This window comes from Rattus norvegicus, chromosome 14, assembly GCF_036323735.1.
Source record: "Rattus norvegicus strain BN/NHsdMcwi chromosome 14, GRCr8, whole genome shotgun sequence".
NCBI classification, from domain to species: Eukaryota; Metazoa; Chordata; class Mammalia; order Rodentia; family Muridae; genus Rattus; species Rattus norvegicus.
The window spans coordinates 78,818,227-78,840,700 of record NC_086032.1 but is presented as its reverse complement, the minus strand read 5'-3'; the positions used below and the strand labels follow the sequence as shown (position 1 = coordinate 78,840,700).

General features: G+C 51.1%; 1 protein-coding gene across 5 annotated transcripts in view; it reads right to left on the bottom strand.

Annotated features, from left to right (window-relative positions):
• Positions 1 to 22,474, bottom strand: part of Sorcs2 (sortilin-related VPS10 domain containing receptor 2) — a 368,293-nt gene that overhangs the window by 119,882 nt on the left and 225,937 nt on the right. For all 5 annotated transcript variants that reach the window (XM_039091958.2, XM_039091954.2, NM_001107225.2 and 2 more), the window contains exon 3: positions 18,148 to 18,247. In XM_039091958.2, coding sequence (XP_038947886.1) covers positions 18,148 to 18,247 — 100 coding nt within the window. The remainder of the gene's footprint in view (positions 1 to 18,147; positions 18,248 to 22,474) is intronic.

The window sequence follows — 22,474 nt, the reverse complement described above, 5'->3', positions numbered from 1 at the left end:
CAAATTTAACTGTGCTTTGCTCTGTGTCCCTGTGGGAAGCCTTGGTAGCACTCCTATAACTGCCCCAAACACTCGTGAGATTTTTGCATATTTGTTCCCCCATTGAACAGGCAGAAGGTCAGTGGTAGCCTGGGGTAGAGTGATTGAGTGGGTGGACCGCTGCAAAGATGGATTGATATGTATGAATGGCTTGATGGATAAACAGATAAATGGATGGATGACAGATACACGGACAGATGAATGGACAGATGGCTGGCTGGCTAGCAGGCTGGACACACAATTGAACGGTTGGGCAGAAAGGCAGTGACCTCTGGAATGGACTGCAGGTCCTATAAGCACATGCCCTTAAGTATGTTCCTCCTTGTGGAAACTGGACTTAGTGCAGATCTCCTGCATCCCATGACTGTTCTTCAGGTTCCCTCACCTTCCCACAGCATCTTGACCATTCCTGACTTTCACATCCATGTCCACTCCCTTACAGAATGCGAGCACGTGCTGGCTTCTCGAGCCTGGACACCTACATGGATGGATAAGAAGGTAAGAGCATCTCCCAGTCGGGTGCTGTGTGGGGAGGTTTAAGGAACACCTGAGCAACTGCCCTGGTGTCTTTCCTGCCCAGAGGGCTGCTGCGGGGTATCCAGGCACTCTCCTCTTGGTCCCTGTAGCTTCCTGTCAGAGCTAAGGCTTGAGTGTTATTGGAAAAGGCCCTTCTAGGAAGTTCTATCTGAATTTTGCCTGCTCTAAGTCATCCACAGGCAATTTCAGAGAGATTGCACCTAACTGCTCCCGGGGAAAGTGGCCATTAAAATGAAGGCAGTTTAACAGTACCACGTGCACAGGGCTGTGGGTTCTCGAATGGTCCGTCTCATGCAATCACCATCACTTTCAAATGCTGAGTGCTTAGCCTGAAGCCAGCTTTCGAGGTCATTCGTATACTTCAGATCTGAACCCACTTTCCGTGATGGACCAGAGCACTGACACCTCTCTGGGACAATGTTGCTCTTCTCCTTTTGGCCTGAGCTGCAGACCCAGACACAGACCCAGTCTGTGCCTGCAAGAATGGTTGCACACACATACCTGAACGGTAGCATCCAGTCCCACCCACAGTTAGCCTTCGCTTCTAGAATATCCAGAGCAATGGCCCTCTGGCCACTCACCTTGAGTCACGGCATTTACTGGTACGGGCTGGCCATGTAACTGCTCTCCACTCTCCTCCCCATAGCTGGCTCTCAGGAACTGGCTCACACAGTGGCTGTGTTGGGGAAATAGCCCAGCTCTGGGCTCCTGCACTCGGAGAGTTTCAAAGCCAGCATTTATGTTATCTTGCAAAAACCTGTACATCTTACCAGGGCCCAGTAGTATCTGGAGCACAAGGATAGCTTTTCATCTTTCTCCCTTCAAATACTCTGAACATCTGACCTCGGCCACTTCAAACACGGCTGCTGCGGGCAGCAAGATGGCTTAAGGGGTAACAGCTGAATAAGCCTGGCAGCCTAAGTCGGATCCTGGAGCTCATGCAAAAGAGGGAGGAGGGAATTCACTTCCAGGGCTAGCCTCTGATCTCTACAAATATGCCATAGCACATGTGGCCAGAAACAACACACACACACACACACACACTCACACACACACACACACACACACACAAACATACACCAGATACATACAGACATACATACACCACATACCACACACACATACACACACACAAACACACATACACACCACACACACATACATACACACACCACACACACCACACACACACCACACACACAAACACACATACACCAGATACACACACATACATACACCACACACCACACACACATACACACCTCACACACACCACACATACCACACACATACACACCACACACACAAACACACCCCATACAGACACCACACACATACACACATACACAAACACACACACATCAAATACCACACATACCACACACATACACACCACATACACACCATACATATACACACACACTCGCCACACACACACCACACACATACACACCACACACACACACACACACACACACACACACACACACATACACACACTTTGAAAATCAGTGCTGGGGACTGAAAAGTTTAACAGTGGATTAGCTAGCACCAGAGTCAGTTCATGGGGAAAATGTTCTTGATTGGGAGAGAAGCTGAGGTAGAGCTAAGGAGGAGGACCATGGAGAGGACACAGTGGGGTCCTAATCATAACCCCTGCACTAAAATTACAAGGTCATTGATCAGTTGACAAACAACTTCCCTACTTTGTAGGTTTATCGAGCCCACAATAGTCAACCTCCAGCCTCCAGAGTGTATACAGTGGGAATGACTGGAAGCAGATGCTGTTTCTCCCCCATCATACATCTTTGCTTGACCCTTGGTTCCCCAGGATGCTGCTCTTTTGAAAAGTCAAGGGCAACATTTGCACCTACTCGGCCACAGTGATCTTCCGTCTCCTGTCACTGAGCTTACACATGCTCTGGTTGTCAGCACTTCCTTTCTGTTTGCGTCCTCTCCCATGTGCTTTTTTCGCCTTTCACACTTGTGTGGGTGCCACACATCCTGACTGTGTACATCAAGGCTCTATAAAGTTGTACAAAACTACTTCTCAAGGAGGGTGGCTCCCAGGCTGGTGCTTGGTCATCTTCCGATCCAGCACCTGCATCCTCACCATCCTCTGGGCCTCACGGGATCCACCTGAGAGCTCCCTCAGCTCATTCTCCACCCCTCACCTGCTTCCCCTGCGTGTCCTGCTTCCCCCACGTGTCCTGCTTCCAAGCATCCACTTTTCCTTGCTGTAGGATTGTCCCTGAGACCCCTGGTTCTTATCCCTGCCTCCTCTCCTCTCCTCAACTGGTTCTCACCTCTATCCCATTCCCTCCCTGCCCCTCTTTATGCCCCTGCTCCTGTCATGCTGCAATTCCTGCCTTTGAGATTGTGTGAGCATGAACTTTGGAGAGAGAGAGAGAGAGAGAGAGAGAGAACTTTCCAGCTGCCCTGGAGCAGGTGCATCACAGGAAGAGGGCACCTCTGGGCGGCACTGTGGAGCCTCTTAGGGGAAGGGGATACCTCAGACTCCCTCTGCACATAGGGAGGGGAGGGAGCAGGATGAAGGGAGCAGAATGGCTCTCTTCTCAGATCTGTCTTAATTTCCTGCAGTTATCTGGTGGGTGCTCTGTCTTCACAGCGTGTGTGTGTGTGTGTGTGTGTGTGTGTGTGTGTGTGTGTGTGTGTGTGTGTCTGTGTATGGTGTGTTTGAGATTGTGTGTCTATGTGTATGCATGTGTGTGTTTATATGTTTGTGTGTATATCTGTGTATGTCTGTATGTGTGTGTTTGTGACTATGTGTGCCTGCCTGCTTACACGTGTGTGTGTGTGTGTGTGTGTGTGTGTGTGTGTGTGTGTGTGTTTAGTGAAGGAGCTGGGGAATAGTGGTTGGTGTAGATATGTAAGGGAAATCAGGTTCCTGCCTGGAAAGAGCCCAATTGTAGCAGGGTCACAGGGCAGGTAGCATATCTCTCTGGCTCTTTAAGTGTGCCAGAGTCTGGAGGACAGAGACACCATCCTATGGTGTTTATCTTCTAGGCCATGGCCAGAAAACTAGCCCACCAGTGCTGAGAGAGAGAGAGAGAGAGAGAGAGAGAGAGAGAGAGAGAGAGAGAGAGAGACTGCTGTCTAGGAGTCTAGGAGCCCCAGGACTCACCCACCCTGTACCCAGTGGGTGTCCCCCTCAGCTCGAGGTATTTACTTTCCTGTCAGTACAGGAGACATGCACCTTATTAAAAGTACAGCAGGACACAGAGGACAGCTAATGGCTAATTTATATGGGACAAATAGCTATTTAATTGCTCTCTAATTACGTGACAATTAGAATTCATGCTGCAGCCGTGTCCTTGAGTTCCTATTTATGACCCATGTGGAGAGCAGTTTTTCTATGCCTGTAGCTATTACAGACACCACAATGTACAGAGCCAGCGGCACAGTGACGAGGCATAATTAGCCGTGTAACTGTTCCCTTATACCCCAGTAATTATACGGTGGTATTATCTGTATATTATAATTTATTCATACACCCAATCCTTCACGGGCCAGTCTCCTTTCATGAACAGGTCTGGCCTGGCAGGTGTCAATCAACTATTTAGAGCAACAGAAAACCATGTGACAGGAAGCTGGGACAACAGGCTGTTGTTACTGGTCATGTGCAAAGGGCCTGAGGTAAGGCAGCTGTGAGCATCGGACACCAAGTTTCTGACAGTTGGACAGACCCAGCTATGCAGCAAGACAGCAGGCAAGTCTAGCATGCACAGAAACATTTCCAGTGCACTGCAGGGGTCAAGGTTCCTATGCACAGCCAGGCTCAGCGTAGCCCTCAATCCGGCACTCAGGCATGAGTCTATGTGAAGTCTGCCTATCTTCTCCATCTTACTTACGGGTTGTGACGTTCTTCAGTATTAGGACCTTTGCCTGGGCCCCAACATGTCCAGGAGCACAGAAGCATGCAAAGGGTCACTGGGCCAAACCAGAAAGTCCCAGAAGGCCCGGGTTGACTAACAAAACAAGATTCCTTGGGACGGTTGGGAGGCAGGTGCACTGTGACACACAGAGGTCATTTTACAGCAAGTCATTTTACTTGACTGTCTTTGTCACATTCTGTCCAGCAGTTCTAGCACCTTCTTTCATGGAGGGCAGCAAACACTCAAGGTACCACACAAAACTTCTAGGAGCACGGAGGTCTTCCCTAGACAAGCTCTGACAAGGAAAGACCAGGGCAAGCCACCAGAGCCCGCCTTAGAAATGAGATGGTCTGACCAGGAAGCAAAGGAGCAGCCCCTTCACAGCCTCTTGACCAGTATAGGGAGAAAGTGCCTCCAGCAGGCAGTAGTCACCACCCCTGCTGGTCCTGGCTCTCAGCTCAGAAGACACACTGGAAACTATGTTCTGCGGATGTGCAGGGCAGTGAACCCACGCTGTAGTAAGACCCCAGGGCCATGGTGATTTGGTAAGGGCAACAGATTCTTTCTCATCAGTGTTGTCTCTTGTTACCCCACCTCTGAGGAGACCCCTGAAGGGCTGAGGCTCAGCCCTACAGAACTGAGAATGCTGGGAAGTATCTCGATCCCACGCACAGTCCTAGTGACTTCCCCCGACCTGCTCAAGGAGATGGCAGTGAATGCAGAGAGTCAGCCTCTGCCTTGCCTTACTTCTAGAGGTACCAGTTCGGCTGCACACACTTCCTCCATCTTCAGATCCACAACACAGCATCTTCAATCTATCTAAACCCCTGCCTCCCTCCATTAAGGGTCCTGTGGGGACAGTGGGGCCCTTGGAAAATCCAGCGGAGGTGGTGTCCTTGTCTCATGATCCTCAGCTGGGTCCCATCCTCAAAGTCCAGCTTAGTACATGAGGTGAGAATCATAGGCCCTGGGGATCAGATGTGTACATCTTTGGGGGAAGGGATATCGCCAGGTTCCACACTGCATAGAAATATCACTGAGATGAGCCTCCTAGCGGCCTGTGTTATCCACCCACAGCATACAGACACCTGGAGGCCCAGGAGGCTCTTAGAGTTAGGCTAAGGGCATTGCTAGAAGACAAGAAAAGTCAGATAGCTTCAACTCTGGGCTTATCTCTTGCATTTATCCTACGGCCCCACCAGACTAATAGACATGAAGATGTGGACAGAGCGTTTCCCTATGTAGTGAAAGATCCATGGTCACTGAGTGCCTGCTCACCACTTTTCTGGTGACACCATCCCATCTCTTAACTAGCGATTCTGATCACAGCTTACCTATATTCCCTATATACCTATATACCTATAGGTATAGAATTCTGTTTGTTTCTGAAAAGAATGTGACCATTGTTATGTTCTGGATGGAGAAGGCAGGGCATGAACCGGTGCCTAGAGCAGAAGGCCAGACACTGGCCTGAGATAAACAGCCACGAGTGGGTGTTGGGCTCTTACACTACAGTTTGTCTACCACACATTGACTTGTTCAAGGCATCTTCTGGGCACAGGGCGGGGCGCCAGAGGAAACAAGAGGTAGCTCTTACTGTGGGTGCTTCCCCTGGGCGCAGAGGACAGTGTCAGAGTGCAATGCAGGTGCACCTTTGGTTTGGAGAACCAAAGAACAGAAGGGTCCATGTTGGGGTCCTGAACTTGTCTGGTGTTAGGGGAGAGGGGTGAACCTGAGAGAGCGGCCCAATGGCTGCCCCACTGGGCTGAAGTGGGAAGGTGAGGAAGCCCAAGCTGGAAAACAGGGCCTCCAAGCCAGACCGAGAGCTCCAAGCATGTGGCTTGAGAGGAGTGGAACTGGTAGAGCTGGGATCTGCAAGTAGAGGGACCTGGAGGAGGCTGCGGAAGTCACAGGGCGGTGGAGGGACAGGACTGGGATGCTGAGAGCCACAGGCCTTTTGCTCCTGTGTGGCTGTGGTGTCATTCACATAACAAAGGCAAGAAGAAGACCAGCCTGGACTAACAGACACCGGTCAGATTTGGTTTAGCAGCCTTGATGGGGAGGGGCTGGGAAAGCACACTGGAGTGATGCAAATAAAGAGCAGAGTTTGGACCCCCCCCCCCCCCCCCGCTATCCAGGGACTCTCACCTGCCTGGGGATTCCCAGGGCAGAGCCCATTTGCAAATCTGCGCTATTTTCACCAAGCAGAAATCCTTTAAGCTTCCTAAGAGGCCTCAGTGCACAAGGGATCAAAACATTATTTGCCACTGTTTTCTATAGACGTGGGGAAGGATGAAATTGGGGCTGTGGCAAACACAGCTTATCAGATGATGTGTCCTCAACCCTTGTTTCTAGTTTAACAGAAGCTGAGCAGAAGTCTCATGGGATTAGGTATCAGCCATGAAAATGAGGATCAGCAGAGGGAACAGGGATCAGATGGGAATGGGGATCAGTATAGGGATCAGTACAGGATTAGGGATCAGTATGGCAATGGGGATCAGCATGGAATGAGGATCAGCATGGGAATGAAGATCACCAGAGGGAGCAGGGATCAGCATGGGGATGAGGGTCAGCAGAGGGAGCAGGGATCAGCATGGGGATGAGGGTCAGCAGAGGGAGCAGGGATCAGATGGGAATGGGGATCAGTATAGGGATCAGTACAGGATTAGGGATCAGTATGGCAATGGGGATCAGCATGGAATGAGGATCAGCATGGGAATGAAGATCACCAGAGGGAGCAGGGATCAGCATGGGGATGAGGGTCAGCAGAGAAAACAGGGATCAGCATGGGGATGAGGGTCAGCAGAGAAAACAGGGATCAGCATGGGGATGAGGGTCAGCAGAGAAAACAGGGATCAGCATGGGGATGAGGGTCAGCAGAGAAAACAGGGATCAGCATGGGGATGAGGGTCAGCAGAAGGAACAGGTGCTTCTGCAGCACCAGGTGGGAAAAATGCCCCAGCCATGGCTATACAACGTAAGGCTGCTGGCCTTCTAGGCTGTGTGTCACCTTGTACACATGGGTCCTCTCAGCTGCCTTTAGGCACAAGGGAGGTAATCCATCAAGTCATCAGGGACTCTCATTATAAAGATGTGACAGATTAAAATGAAGAAGGGCTAGAAGGTAGAGACATCCATCCACTAAGGATCAGGGAACTACCCAGGGCTCAGGCCTCCATCTTTGGGCACCTAGAGTGATACATAGGCCTGGGAGAAATGGCAGAACAAGGAGAGAGGCCAGTACCCTGCTCAAGACTGCTCTGCTTTCTATCAGTCCTGTGGTCAAAGCCAAGTTCTGAGATCTGAGCCACCACTGAAATGGTGACCTCCTATCTCCATCGTGATGAGGGAGTGGGAGTGTGGAGAGGGAGAGGTGGAGAGAGAGAGAGAGAAAGAGAAAGAGAGAGAGAGAGAGAGAGAGAGAGAGAGAGAGAGAGAGAGAGAGAGAGACTTAGGCTGCAGTGCACCCTCCTTCTTAGCCCTGTCACATGCTGGATCCTGGCTCCAAATGATGGCATCTGGAGAGTGAGTCTTTGCGAGGCCACCAGGCCATGGAGTGCAGCCACCATAAAGGGAGCCAGGGCTCTTCCTTATCAGAAAAACCCTAAAGCTGTACATCCCTTTTCCTAAGTGAAGACACAAAAGATGGGGTCTGCAACCCTGAGAGGGCTGTCCCCAGAACCTACCCTTCCTTGCTGGCATGGGATCTGGGACAGGAAGAAATAGGCGTTGCTGTTTAATTCAGTGAGCCTGTGGCACCCAGTAGCTGCTCCAGCTAGCAGAGGTCTGTCCCCAATAATGGAATCACAAGACCTTCAGTATATGCAGGGGTGTAAAAGTGGCCAGGCTCCAAACACAGGGCATCCCAGGCTCACAGGGCCAACTGAATGTCTGAGGCTATGACAGACTATGGAGAAAGAAACACTCGGGTTCCAGACACATGAGTGGAAATCCACTCCGTTCCCTATCCTTGTTGACCTAGAGCAGCCACCAGTCTTCCATGAGTCTGATGGTGCAGCCCTGGTCAGCACCTCAGGATGCTGCTTTACCTGTAGGTGGCTCTCTGACATTCCTATGTCCTCCTCTACTCCCTGCAGCCCTGAGAAAGACACATACAAGTATAGAGCCAAGAGCCACTCTGCTGACCTGAGCGCCTACCTCACAGTAGGGTCTCCTGGCCGTGGAGTGGTACTTGCGAAAGAGGAACTGGGTCTTCTGCAGCACCCGGTGACTTCCCTGAGACCCCGGGCCTTCTCCATTGCATTTTCATTCTGGTCACCCTCACTTTGGGGTATGAGAATGCATCTTCAATGGAATAAAGTCTTATCTGCCTTGGATCGGCTCCAGAGATGAAAGGCCGCTGAGGTATCTCTGAGAAGCATGGGCATCTGGCTTCTTTCCTTCTTCTCCTCTCTCTCTCTCCCTCTCCTCCTCTCCAATGATATCATAATGGCTTTCAGAAGGAATAATTTCCTATGCACTAGGCTGGCGCCACAAAGGGTTTGCTCTATTTCGGAAACAAAGAACTCTGTACATAGACAAGCCCCATTGAGTCAGTGTTCCCCGGGACAGGAGAGGCAACTGGCTACAGTGGGAGACACCGGGCCTTGCCATTTGGCTCAGAAGACTGATGGAACCCTCTAGAGGGCCCTATGCTCTGGCTTTTCTCAACAGCCCCTACCATTCTGGAAGAAAAAGACTCTGCAAGCTTGTGCCTTCTTGTGAAGCAAATCCAGAGAGGCCAGAAGCCAACAGGGATGATCCAGTGGCCCCAGTTTTATTTGAAGAGTTGGGATGCTCAGCTTCATGCTGGCCCTGCTCCCTACAGCAGGGGATTCCACTGGAGCCCCTTCCTCTTTGGTGCTGAGAATGGGCAAATGGGGATCTGGATCAAATGGGGAAACAGGCAGAAGAGGTTTGTCCTAAACTGGAACCCCCCAGGGAGCACATCCAGAAAACAGGCCCAGCAGCAAACACACACAGCTCTTCCATCGGCCAAACACTCTAGGGTGTGGTGTCTCCAAGTCCCATTCTGGGGCCTACAAGCTCCCCAAAGGTACCATATTTCAGGGATTGGTGCCCCCTCTTTGAGAAGATATCATGTGAACAGAGGACCTCTTAACCATGTTCCTGCCCACAAAGGTCAGATGCACAGAGATGGACACTGGCTGAGGGAGTAGACAGCCAGAAGGATAGATGAATAGACAGATCGGTGGATAAATGCTTCTTCCCGACACTCCAGTCCTACATTCTAACTGAAGGGCTTTCATAAAAACCACAGCAAACACAAGATCTCTTCAGTCTCCCATGTAGAAGCTTCCAGAGTCTGTGGTAGTGTCTGTCTTTGAGTTTGACCCCCAAGGCCCTCAAACTCTGACTGTACAAGGCTAAGGCACTGGGGCACCCATTCTCTACATTGTTGCTGACCACATTCCCATAGAGAGGGGTTCAGCCTGTCCATTGTCGGGCAGTTCTGGGCCTATGGGATGAGATGTGAGGTTAGAGTGAGTCTAATGACCTGGCAGTGCCTGCTTCCGTCCGCCCTAGGCTGGAAGAGGGGTGTGGAAGAAAAACATTGCCATCTGAAAGTGTGGGGAGGGGAACCCCAGAACCCAGATGCAACCTTCATTAGCTCACAGAGCTCTGTGAACCCCAGTCTGCTGGCTTCTGATCCGAGCAGCAGCAATATTTACTGACCGTCATTCTGAGGACCAAGATGTCTAGCTTTGTCTGGGGCTGCCATAACCAAGCCCTGGAAGACCATGGGCCTGCCCCTTTAAGGTGCCAGATCTCATATTCTGAAGAAATCAGGCCACACCCTTCCCTGCAGTGCTCTCCCTCTCCCCAATCCCCTAAGGCAAAAATTAAAAAGCCATAGAGCGCTGACGCTTTAGCCGTTATTAATTAATGGTCCGACCTAGTACCTGGCTCCTCCATGTTCTTCTGTCACACAGGCTACCTCCAACTAAATCATTCCCAGTAGCTCCCCGCAAACTTAGAAAAGTCAGACACCCCTATGTTTGGGGGGCTTCTCTACAGACTTTTCTCTGGGCCTCCCACGCCTGTCATGACAGCTCCCCCGTTTACTCTTACAAGCCATCCTTATAAACAAAGCTCTCTGGGTTTTACCTCCCCTGCCTTTTCTGTTCCGTTTCTTTTCTCACTTCTGTCTTGAGCCCTGACAGCAGTTCCCAAGCTGTGTCCCTGCCAAGGCAATTCCTCACTTTCAGCATGGAGGGGCATGGGCATCCACCACAGGAAGAGACAAGTGCAGATATCCAGCACAGGCACGCAGCCCCGAGGATGCCATCCAGGGACCCTGCTCACTGCTGGCATCTCGGGATACTCAAGTTAGGACTCTGGGATCGAAAGGACGCGTCTGCTCTCATATTCCCGGCTACGCTTTTCTGTTGTGCATAGCTGCGGCATATTCTGTTATCATGCCATAATCTACACACTCAGGCACCATGCCAGGATGCCTCATAGAAAAGCCGTCCCTTCCTGCTCCCTTACCCTTGCCACCCTGCCATTCCTCTAGTCCAGGCTCTGTAGAGGAGAGCACGGGGGAGACCTGCAGGTGATGGTGACTCCATGCAGGCTCAGGAACAGAAAGGGTGGTGGAGTGGGTCCCTGCATGGGGGGGACAGGGAGCCTGGGGACAGGGATCTACTCCCCTATGGCATCTTGATGGACAGCATCATGGGGAATACCTTGATTTGCAGATGTGCAGTTACACAAAGGCTAGTCAGTGCTCCCTGGCACCAGGCAGCCATAGCAGAAATGAAAGCCTGCCTACCTACCCCAGAGAATACGTGGGAATGAGGAACGTGAGTGGTCCTCATTCCCAGTTCTCCCCAGTTAATGAAGCACACAACTTGAGGACTGCTCAAGACACCCTCTCTCTCTCTACACACACACACACACACACACACACACACTCTCACACACTCTCACACACACACTCTCACACACACACTCACACACACACACTCTCACACACATACACACAGAGAAAGAGAGAGACAGAGAGACATACACAGATAAACAAACACGGACACACACACACACATGAACACACACACACATACACAGAGATGCATACACACACATACACACACACACACAGAGGGGGGAGACAGAGAGAGAGATACACACACAGAGAGACATACGTACACAAACACAGACATACAGACAGAGACACAGACAGATGAACACACACACAGACACACATAGACACACAGACACATACATAGAGATGCATACACACACACATACACAGAGAGAGATACAGAGATACACAAATGCACAGACAGACACAAACACACAGACACACACAGACATACACACAGATACATAGACACATATACAGAGATGCACACACACACACACACACACACACACACACACACACACACTTTCTCATGCTCCTGAGATATGGTGAGGCATATTGACACAGATACACACACATACACACACAGACACACGCACATATACACACACAGACACACACATATACACAGACATACACAGACACACAGACACACACATACACACCTCTTCTCATGCTCCTTAGATATGACAAGGCATGAATATGAGTTCTGGCTATCGGGCTACATACAAGTATGCTGTGGCAAGGGCTGTCTTCTATAGGGAGAATGGACCTAGGTCTCATGTGCCAGCTCTGTCAACACCCGGTCTAAACATGGACATGAAGTTAAACGTGTCTCGATCATTTCTGGTTCACAGGGAGTCTGTGCCCCAGCTGGCGGGAGATGCCAAAGTTTCAGCCCGGTGTTAGCCAAGGTGAGGACCCTGAAAAAACAGAATGCACAGTAGGGGGCCTGATCTCTTCTGAGTTGACACTGCCTGACTCAGACTCTTAGTGCAACCCTGGGGGCTGGGGGCCCAGGGTATCACCAGCTCCCATCAGTGACCATGGTGCTGAGGACTTTAGCTGCCAGCACCAGGCACCGCTCTATGAAGCGGCACATCGTCATCCTGTATGATACACAGTAGATGCAAGGAGGAGATCGTCTTGAGCTCAGAATGCAACATCCAGTAAGGAGAAGCCAAGGGCCACAAAGCACAAATCCTGGGGTCCAAAGTCCTCACAAAGCTCTTGTTATCTCCATCCCTCAGGCCTTCTTTCGTCCTGGCACATTCTTGATGAGATGTTAGGCCCAGGGCAGAAGGGAAGACCCTCAGGGGTATCGACCTCAGAGCAGCCAACAACACGGCTAGGCATGCACTTCAGTGTGGGAAGGATAAAGGCCAAACCCACTGCGGGGAAATCTCTGCGTTAAGTCTGGACTAAGATCAGATCTGGGCTCCTCAAACCTCCTTCACTGCTAGAGAGAGTCAGCAGGCTTCTGTGCTCTGACTGGATCAGAGTGGCTGAAGAGGCTGGGTGTTCCTTCCAAGCTCAGAAGTGAGTCTGCACTGCAGGAGCCATGGAGGCTGAGCCGATCTTAGATTGCACACTGCTCTGGTGAAGAGAAGAGAGGAGAACCTGGATTTCCACAAGGGCTTCCTCAGAGCTGGGCGGGGTGGAGCTCATGCTGAGGTGGAGTAGGAAGGAGGCCACGGAGGGGCTCAGCACTGTGGACTCGCAGCGTAGGAGAAGATCTGGTGGAGAAGACAGACTGACAAAGAAGAGAGCAGGGTTGGGAGAGCAAGCCCAAGAAAGGCATCCAGGAGGCCCGTGCATGTGGTCCAGCAAGAATCAGCACCAAGAGCAGGATAGCTTGAAAGGTTCCAGAGGAAGTCACAGGCAGGGGCTGAGGACAGTGGCAGAGCTGATGACTAGGAGAGTTGGGGGACTCCCTTGTGACGTAGTCCCAGGAGAACTGGGAACCACAGTAGCTATCAGAAGCTAAGGTGCAGTTCTAGGTCTGAACTTCTGCACAGATCTCCTGCTGTTTGCGTCCTATGGGGTTAAAGTCTGATGGGGGCACCTGGGGCTAAGGCAGTCTTGACTCACTTTGTGGACTCATGGAAGTTTTTTAACCCACCTGTAAATCGTAAGACTGCAGGAACCTTTGCCCTGGGGGTCTACCAGGACATTGTGTGGAAGGCTCCACACGGCAGCCTGGTTATCGATGGAGTCCTATGGGACACGTGCCTTCTCTGCCACCACTGTCTGTTCTGCAAAATACAGGTACAGACTCTGGCCGATACTGGCAGCTTCCCAGATGCTATATTTTGATCCATGTCTCCCCAACCTTGTAAGGCTGGCAAGTGGCTTCTCATGAGCTTTGGGGGAGCAAGGGGAAACTGGAAAAAGACCAATGAACCACAGGGAGGGCCTTAGTGGATGAACAGGAAGACCAGAAACCAGCATTCTCTTATACCATCTACTCAATGGGTGCTTTCTTGGCGACAGCGCCTATGAGAGATCTTAGCATTCAATTCAACACAGATACTTTGTATAAGATGACAATCCACATACATTTTTAATAGAAAACATGAGACTTAAAAGCAGTTTCTCGCTAGGGAACCCCTCCAGACCAGACCTTCCCACCTCCACCATGTTCTAGCACTCTGGGGGCTCATTCAGAGATGAGTTTGTCACCTAAAGCCCATGTGGGAACCACAGCGACTTGGAGGAGAACGTCACGGGCCAGAGTTATGTCTGAGGTGGCAGAAAGCCATGCCCGGGGCCACACTCTGATTACACCGCAGGCGAGACAAAAATCAAAGCGAGCTCATTCTGAAGACAGCTCACAAAGCCGCCTCCTAAGAAGTCATAAAAGAGCCGCTCAGGCCGTAATTGTTATTAAATGATTTCCTAATCAGATCCCCACTTTCCAGCGAAGCTATCCGTTACCCAACAACAGGCAGCGGCTCACACAGGTGTCCTGCAAGAGAGGGTCGAAAATCTCACATCATAGTCACCCTGGGGGAAGGGGACAGATGTGACATTTGCCTTCGCCTCTCTTTTTAATCCTCTCACGAGCATAATGCGGGGCTCCAAGTTAACAGGCCCCATTGGACTCTCAAAGGTTCTAGAAGGGTGCAGTTCTCAGCGCAGCTTTCTAGACCCAGCAAAGGACGGGGTCACAGTAGGCCCTCAGCCTGTATCTGGCTTGGGAAAAGCATTCTGTCCCAGCACCAGGTACAGCCAGACCTTTGCCTGGATCCCAGTGGACACCTGGAGCCTGACTAGGAGAGACGTGAAGACCCAGCTGCCTCCTGCACAGGACAGAGATGGCTGAGGTAGACAAAGCAAAGTTGGGATTGCTTCCCCAGGGAACGTGCTGCCTGTGGGGTTTCTGGGAGAAGGCCAACAGGGGCCGGGATGACAGACCTAAGTGGGGCTTTGTGCAGCCACTTTTACACATGGGGAAAACAAGGCCCAGAGTGGAAACAGGATTTGCACAAGCAGGTGACCAGCAGCCTGAGCCTGGAATATGTTAGGGGTCTGCCATTTTCCTGCCACTGGTAACATGTAGATGAACTGAACTGAACTGGACTGGGCTAAGCTTGCATGGACCCAGGGAGCCCAGGGATCCTGGAAACATTCAAATCACCTCTCCCTAGCAGGGCTGAGTTTGTCCCGTTTTGAAACTGCAAATGTCTCACTATCTCACTCTTATCCTAGGGGTCTGCAGAGGAAGCCAGTATCCTGAATGGGAACCAGCTTGCATAGAAGGTCCTTTCCAGAACTCTCTACTGAGCCCATATCCTGGGTTGCCACCAAGGCTCAGAGGGGTCAAAGCAGTGGCCCCAGTCCATGCCAGAAACATAGGCTTGACCTCACTGCTCCCTATCCAACCTCCCTTTCCTCACAGCATCTGAGGCTCTCCTGGTTCTTACTGCTTCAGCTGCCCCTGCACCCTCCTTCCATATATGGACACAGTCTATGGGCTTCCCTGTTGGTGTACCATACTGGGCACCAACACTGGAATGGCAGGACACACAGGACTTGGGAGATGCTCTAATCAATGGGAACATGGCCTTGTCTGCTGAGTCTGGCCTTCAGCACCTACCTCCAAAGGTCACTTCTGCCATACACACCATCATGGACGGCTGTAGCAGGAAGGACCCAAGGCAGCCATGGAGGCAAAAGGTCTGCCCTGCTCCTTCTATGCGCTCAGGATTCCCAGCAGGCAGAAGCCCCACAGCACCTCTGAGCATGGAAGATGTCCTGTCTCCTTAGCTCAGACTGAGGAGAAGCCAGTTTCAGACCCAGGTCTCCTTCTATGAGGTGTGTGATGGGGCAGCTCTCACCTTTCCTTCCAGTTTTCTGCCTTGGGAAATGGATGGCAATGTCTCACTGCTACAGTTGTAGGTGGAGTGAGATTGCCCGTGTGAGGAGGCATCAGGGAGGGGTTTAGGGAGAGGCATGGAAAACTAAAACCGAACCACCTTCCTCCTCCTTACCTGCCAAGCCCCAAGGCCAGGTGCCCTGGTCCTCTGCTGAACCCTCCCGCCTCTCTTCCCATTCTGTCCAGGAAGAAGCTTTCACAGTAGCAGAAGTCAAGGAGAGGAAAATATAAAACCAGATGACCTGCTTTGGCAGGCAAGATGGGATCCCATGGAAAAGCAGTGGGGACGGGAGTTAAGAGCCCTGGCTGCCCTTGCAGAAGACCTGAGTTCAGTTCTAAGCACTCATGTGGTGGCTCCTAACCACGTGCAACTCCAGTTCCAAGGGTCTGATGCCCTCTGCCGGCCTCCATGAGCACTAGGTAAACACATGGTACACATACATTCACATAGGCAAAAATGTATATCCATAAGAAAATAATAATAATTAAACCTTTAGAAAAGCAAGTGGCTGAGTTAAACCATAGCTCAGCAAGGGCTCTGTAGGTTCCTGCTCTCCGGCCTGGCTACCTGCAGTGGGGCCTGCTCAGTCTGGCTCCACTGTCCCACTGATCCCCTGGACCTTGGCCAGTGCTACAGCCTCCCGAGTGCACGGTGCCCTCAGCAGGAATACCACCCAGCATGTCCACGCCCTCTGTGGTGCGTCCCAGGCTCTACCAGGGCTGCATCCCTGGGGCTGGTGCTCGGCAGAATTGCTGTTTCCCTACTTTGCCCATCATCAAACAAACAAAAGCAAAAGGCACAGCTATGTGATTAACAGGTTACCTTCTAAATGACATTTCTTTAGGTTTTAGAACCTGAAACATCTGGTGACCTGCAGGCAGCAACAAGAGTGATGGCTTCCTCACTCCTCAATTCTGTGCATCAGCTAACACAAAAGCACACAGGCACTATGCTTCACTTGTTGAAGAAGAATGTTTGTGACTGGCCCCAGGAAGTCGGAGTTGATGACAAAGTCTGGTGTGTGTATGTGGGGGCTGAGGGATATGTGTATGTCATTGTGTATGTGTTTTGGTTGTGTGTTAGATGTGTATGTTGTGTGTGTGTGTGTGTGTGACTGTGCATGTGTTGTGTGTGTTAGATGTGTATGGTGTATGTCATTGTGTATGTGTCATGTGTGTTAGGTGTGTATGGTGTGTGTGTGTCTGTGTCTGTGTCTGTGTGTGTTAGGTGTGTGTGGTGTGTGTGTGTGTGTCTGTGTCTGTGTGTGTTAGGTGTGTATGGTGTGTGTGTGTGTGTGTGTGTGACTGTGCATGTGTTGTGTGTGTTAGATGTGTATGGTGTATGTCACTGTGTATGTGTCGTGTGTGTTAGATGTGTATGGTGTGTGTGTGTGTGTGTGTGTGTGTGTGTGTGTGTGTGTGTGTGTGTATTGGGGTTGGGGACTGGAATGTGAAGGCACCACCCAGCATGTATTCTTCATGCCCAGTGTCCCATCCCCCTCCTTCCCTCCTTATAAAAGCTGCCTCACATATGAGAATCCCCCAACATGGAAATCTGAGAGCATCCTGTCTCCTCAAGGCAAGGTCTCCAATTAACTCCATTTCTGTGTCATCTCATCTGTGAGCACCGGCCTTCAAGCTGTAAGCAGTCAAGCCTGTGTCCAGTAACAAGCTGCTAGAATTTCTCTTTTGCCTCTACACTCTGGAGCTCAGGTGCTGGTCTTGTGAGGATCACTATTCAGGGCTCACTAAAGTCTGTGTAAGATGTGGGCTACATCCCATTTTCTTTCTGGGAAACCAAGGCACAGAGAAGTGAACCAGGATTTGAACTCTGCTCTGTCTGAGTCCTGTCCTGTGACCTTGGGACTGCTTCTCTAGACTGAGTCCAACATGCAGGTTGTTCTCCTGACTTCATGCTGGAGTTTCCGTGTAGGCCAGGATATGGCTGCACATCTGCAGGAGGGGTCTCCCATGGTCTTCCCTCTTCTACATCTAGACAGGGAGCAATAATGGGGAAATGCAGACCACGGGACAGCAAGTAATGCTCTGACATAGAGCCAAACCAACCCTAGAGAGATGACACCCTAGAGAAGTCTCTCAGAGCTGCCTTCAGGACTCTGAGCCAGGTGGAACTGACTCAGCCACCAGCTCACTGACTCTCTTCCCTGCCCGACTGCTGGATGTTGCCTCCAGGACAGACGATGGATATGCCCTAGATAATCATGCAGGCCTCCTCCAAGGACCCAACTGTCAGTTTCAAATACACTCATCAAAATTAACCAGAGCAGCAAGAGCTGAAGGACAAATACCTCACATCGGACCACTGTCCCAAAGCAGGAACAGATCAGGTAGCCATGGAACACCAGATCCCAAGGGTTGGCCACCCTGGCCTGGCACATCATACATACCTTTCTTTTGTTAGCAGGGCAGATATAGAAGTTGTCAATGACAGTGGTGACACCAGGTTGGAGAGTAAGCTTGGTGTAGGTTGTCCCAAAATCTGAGGACCTATGGGAACAGAGAGACAACTGTTAGCACATGCCCCTGGGGGTAGGCTTTGCAGCACAGCACCATGGTGTGCCAGCGCAGGCAGGGCTGAGAACTGGGTCACTGTTGTCCTTTCCCTCCTTCTAGGGGGAACATGTCTCTGTCCCAAGTGTAGGTAGGAGCCCTGGTTCCCTTGTGGAGAGCAGGTTTGCTGAGGGTTTATGGTCCAGGCATTTCAGTGAGGACCACAAGTCAGAACTGCTTGTTTGTTTATTGGTTGGTTGGTTAGTTAGTTGGTTAGTTAGTTGGTTGGTTGGTTAGTTGGTTGGTTGGTTAGTTAGTTAGTTGGCTGGTTAGTTGGTTAGTTGGTTGGTTGGTTGGTTGGTTGGAACAGGGTTTCTCTGTGTAGCCTGAATGTCCTGGAACTCACTTTGTAGACCAGGCTAACCTTAAACTTGGAGATCAGCCTGCCTTTGTCTTAAATGCTGGGATTAATGGTGTGTGCCACCACCCTTCTCAGATGTCAGAACCTATTAATCCTCCCGTCTCTACAATGCTTTACAAACCCTGAAGATCTATGCTGTTTTGCCCATCTCGCAGATGAGCAGTAGGCACCTACGGGACAGTGTCCTGCAGGAGAAACCACTCAGCTGACAAGCAGCAGACTAAGGGTTCAAACTCTGGCCCACCTGATGCCAGATCACAGCAGGCTCAGCATGGCTGCCGACTGAGCTGGGGCCCCTCTGCTCTGTTCCGCTCATCCATTGCCTTCTCTGAATACTCAGTTCCTCCAGGAGCATCCAGGCCCAGGCTGACCCCCTACCTCGAGCACAAGACCACAGGATAACAGAGGAGAGAGAGCTTTGTGCCTACGTGGAATCAGATCCCAGGATCCCTGCCACCAGGAGCTGGCCCAGTGAGCTCACTAAGGGAGAACAGGGTAGTAACTCCATGCAACCCCCATTAAGTCCCTCTGCCTCTTTTCCTCATTCTTAACATGAGTTATTGGCAGAAAGTACCAATGACTCTCTGAGCCCAGAAGCCCTCAGGCCACCAAAACCAAGAAGGAGAGACATGCTAAGGTCTACGCTACGCTCCATTGGTACTCGAACCGTGGAACACCCTCTACAATGATGTGTGAGTGACAACGGCTTCCTATAATGGCTCATTAAAACACACGGGAACTTGGGTTGAAAAGAGGATCAGAAGTTAAGAGCACTTGCTGCTCTTCCCGAGGGCCCGAGTTTGGTTCCTGGCCCCCATTTGTGACTCTAGTTCCAGGGGACCCAAAGCCTTGTGTCCTCCTCGGGCACCTGCACTCCTATGCACATACCCATATGCAGATACACACCTACACACAAGTAGAATATAATAAAAATAGGGACTGGAGAGATGACTCCGAGGTTAAGAGCGCTGGCTGCTCATCCAAAGGACCCGGGTTCTATTCTCAGCACCCACACGGCAGTTCATAACTATGTGTAATTCCAGTTCCAAGGGTTCTGACATCCTCACACAGACATGCACAGAAAGAGGACAGCCATGTACGTACGTTTAAAAGTGATAAAAGTATGTCTATAATATGTGGCAACTGCAGACCATGCCAAGTGCACTGGGGGAGTCAGGTTGGGTAGGGGCTCTGGCTGTGGTCAATGTTTCTGCCTAAGATCCCGGCACCATGTGGCACCTGAACACTTGAACCCTGCTGCGATACCGCTTGTCACCTGTTCTTGCCTGGCCTCAGCAGCATCTTCCCTTCTCTGAGCCTACAAAGAGACTGGAGGAGGCCAAGGCTTCTTGTTCTGCACCTGAAATGAGGCCATGACACCTTAGTGTAGACACCCCAGCCCATAGGTCTTCCAACCCTCTTCCTCAGTCCGTGGTGAGTGTTCTGCAGAGCTAGCTCCTCTCTGGATCTCAAGTGAAGCAGTTCCAGGAAGATGTCGGACTTTACTATCTCTAGGCTTGGTGACCACACCCAAGTTCCTTTATAAACCTCAGGGTCACAAGGTCCCTCAGGCCAAGACAAGAGGCAGCCCCCTCCCCATCCTCAGACTCTCAGGATTGCCAGGCAGGGGTACGTTCCCTGGAGACCATCTGGGGTCTGGCTACTTCAGGCCTCTCTGGGAGGACTGGAGCAAGAGAACAAAGATGACACCATGATCCTGCTGTCTAATCAGGGCACATTTGCTCTCCAAACCGCAGAGAATTGATTTTCACTGGTAAGGGGGAAGTGAGAGGCCCCATTAGCAGAAATCGATCCAAGCGCCCCAGAGCCCTGTGAAAACAATGGTTGTTTATAAGCTCAGTGCCCAAAGCCTAATGCAGATGGATCTCTGAATGCACTTTACTGATCCTGATCCCGAGACCTGATCCTGTTCCCCAGCCCCTCACATCCCTTCCCTCCTGCTCCTCTCTGCTTCAGCTCCAGTCAATCTGCCCCAGCTTCTTCCTCATCCTCTGCTGCCCATAGCTAAGAACTCAGCAGCACCCATGGGTGTGGGAAGCCACAGGGAGCAGCACCCAGTGAGTGCCCCTGTGGTCTAGGACACCTATCAAGGGAGGGAGACAGACACTTGCTAAGGAAGGTAACAAAATGCTACTACATCAGATGATAAATAGCAGTGCAGGCACCAGGGAGACCCAGAGGTGGTGGGATCTCTGAGTCACAGACATGCAGGGACAAAGAGACATGGATGGGGACCCGAGGCATATAGTCTGTCTGCTAGGGAAAGATACCTTCCCCTTCCCCTGGTTGACCAGTATCTTTGAAAACACATCGGCAAGAACATGAGTAAACTAAAGCTCTCCAGATGTCATCAGGATAAGGAAAGGGGCCACACAAAGACAGAGGCCACTGCTAGCGGGCTGCAGCCCCAGGGGCTGAAGGGAATGGAAATAGAGTCCCCATCAGCCTCACTAAAGGAAGTAGTCCCCAAGATGCCGCCTTCTGTCAGGGCCAGGACTTCCAAAACAACTGCGAGCTCTTTTTAAGTTCCTTAGAATCATGCGGCTGCCACAGGACACAGATGTGGCATTCCAAAGAGAGAGGGGGGAGCAAAGATGCAAAGACATATAGGGGAGAGAGATACAGATGGACGGACGGACAGACTTACTGACAGACAGACAGAAGGAGGACTATCAGGGAGAGACAGAGACAGAAACAGACTGAGACAGAAAGAGGAGACACTGAGGCACAGACTGGGGAGGGACAGACAGACAGGGCAGAAACAGACAAACTGAGAGAGAGATCTAGGAGGGAGTAAGTCAAATAGAAAAATAAAGAGGCAGGAGGGACGACAAGAAGGTAGCATTGCAGCTGAATGTCCATGGGACCCTGGCAAATGCCGAGGGGATATTAACAAGGATACCCACAGTGCCTGGCTACCTCTCAGACCCCAGTGCCTTGCACCTCACCTTACCAGCCTGACCTGCTGACTCCCAACCCCCACAATCCATCCAGAACCTCCCTGCTGCCACCGGCAGGACCTTCCTATTCCACATGCCTTGAGGTGCTCCTGGGTGGTATAAAGACTTAGAATGGGCGGAGTGGCACAGTGTAACAGGCAGCCTCTCTCCTCCTGAGGGTGTGAGTGTCCTGAGGTTGATGTAACGAACTCTCACATCACAGTGCTTAAAGCTTGGTGGACTCAGAAAGTTCAGAGAAGTCAGAAATGGGAATTCTAGGGACTAAAACTGAGGTGTTGATCTCTTCTGGAAGTTGAGAAACAGCCTATGCCCTTGCCTGCTCCACCCTCCAGAGCAGTGGTTCTCAACCTGTGGGTCATTGACCACTGGAAAATGCAGATGTTTACAGTACAATTCATAACAGTAGTAAAATTACAGTTATGAAATAGCACCAAAATACCTTCATTGGTAGGAGGTCACCACAACAAGGGTCCCAGCATTAGGATAGATGAGAACCACTGATCAAGATTTTCCTCACAATGCTGGGCTTGTGGCTTGCCTCTGTCTCTGAAGTCCATTCCCCAGGCTCTGTGTGCACATGACATCAACCACTTCTGACCAAAATTCCTCCTCTCCTGGGCCCCATGATTACCCAGGACTCAAAAGACAATCCCGAGAGTCACCCTCAGGAGTGCTCCGTCCTACAGGCCAAGTCCCTTCCTCCGAGTGAGGAAACATCCGTGCAGGTTCCAGGGTTAGGATGAACAGCACCGTGCTGTCACAAAGTGGGCATTTGCCTGGTCTGCAGTACACGTAGGTGCATGATGGATTCAGTACACAGCG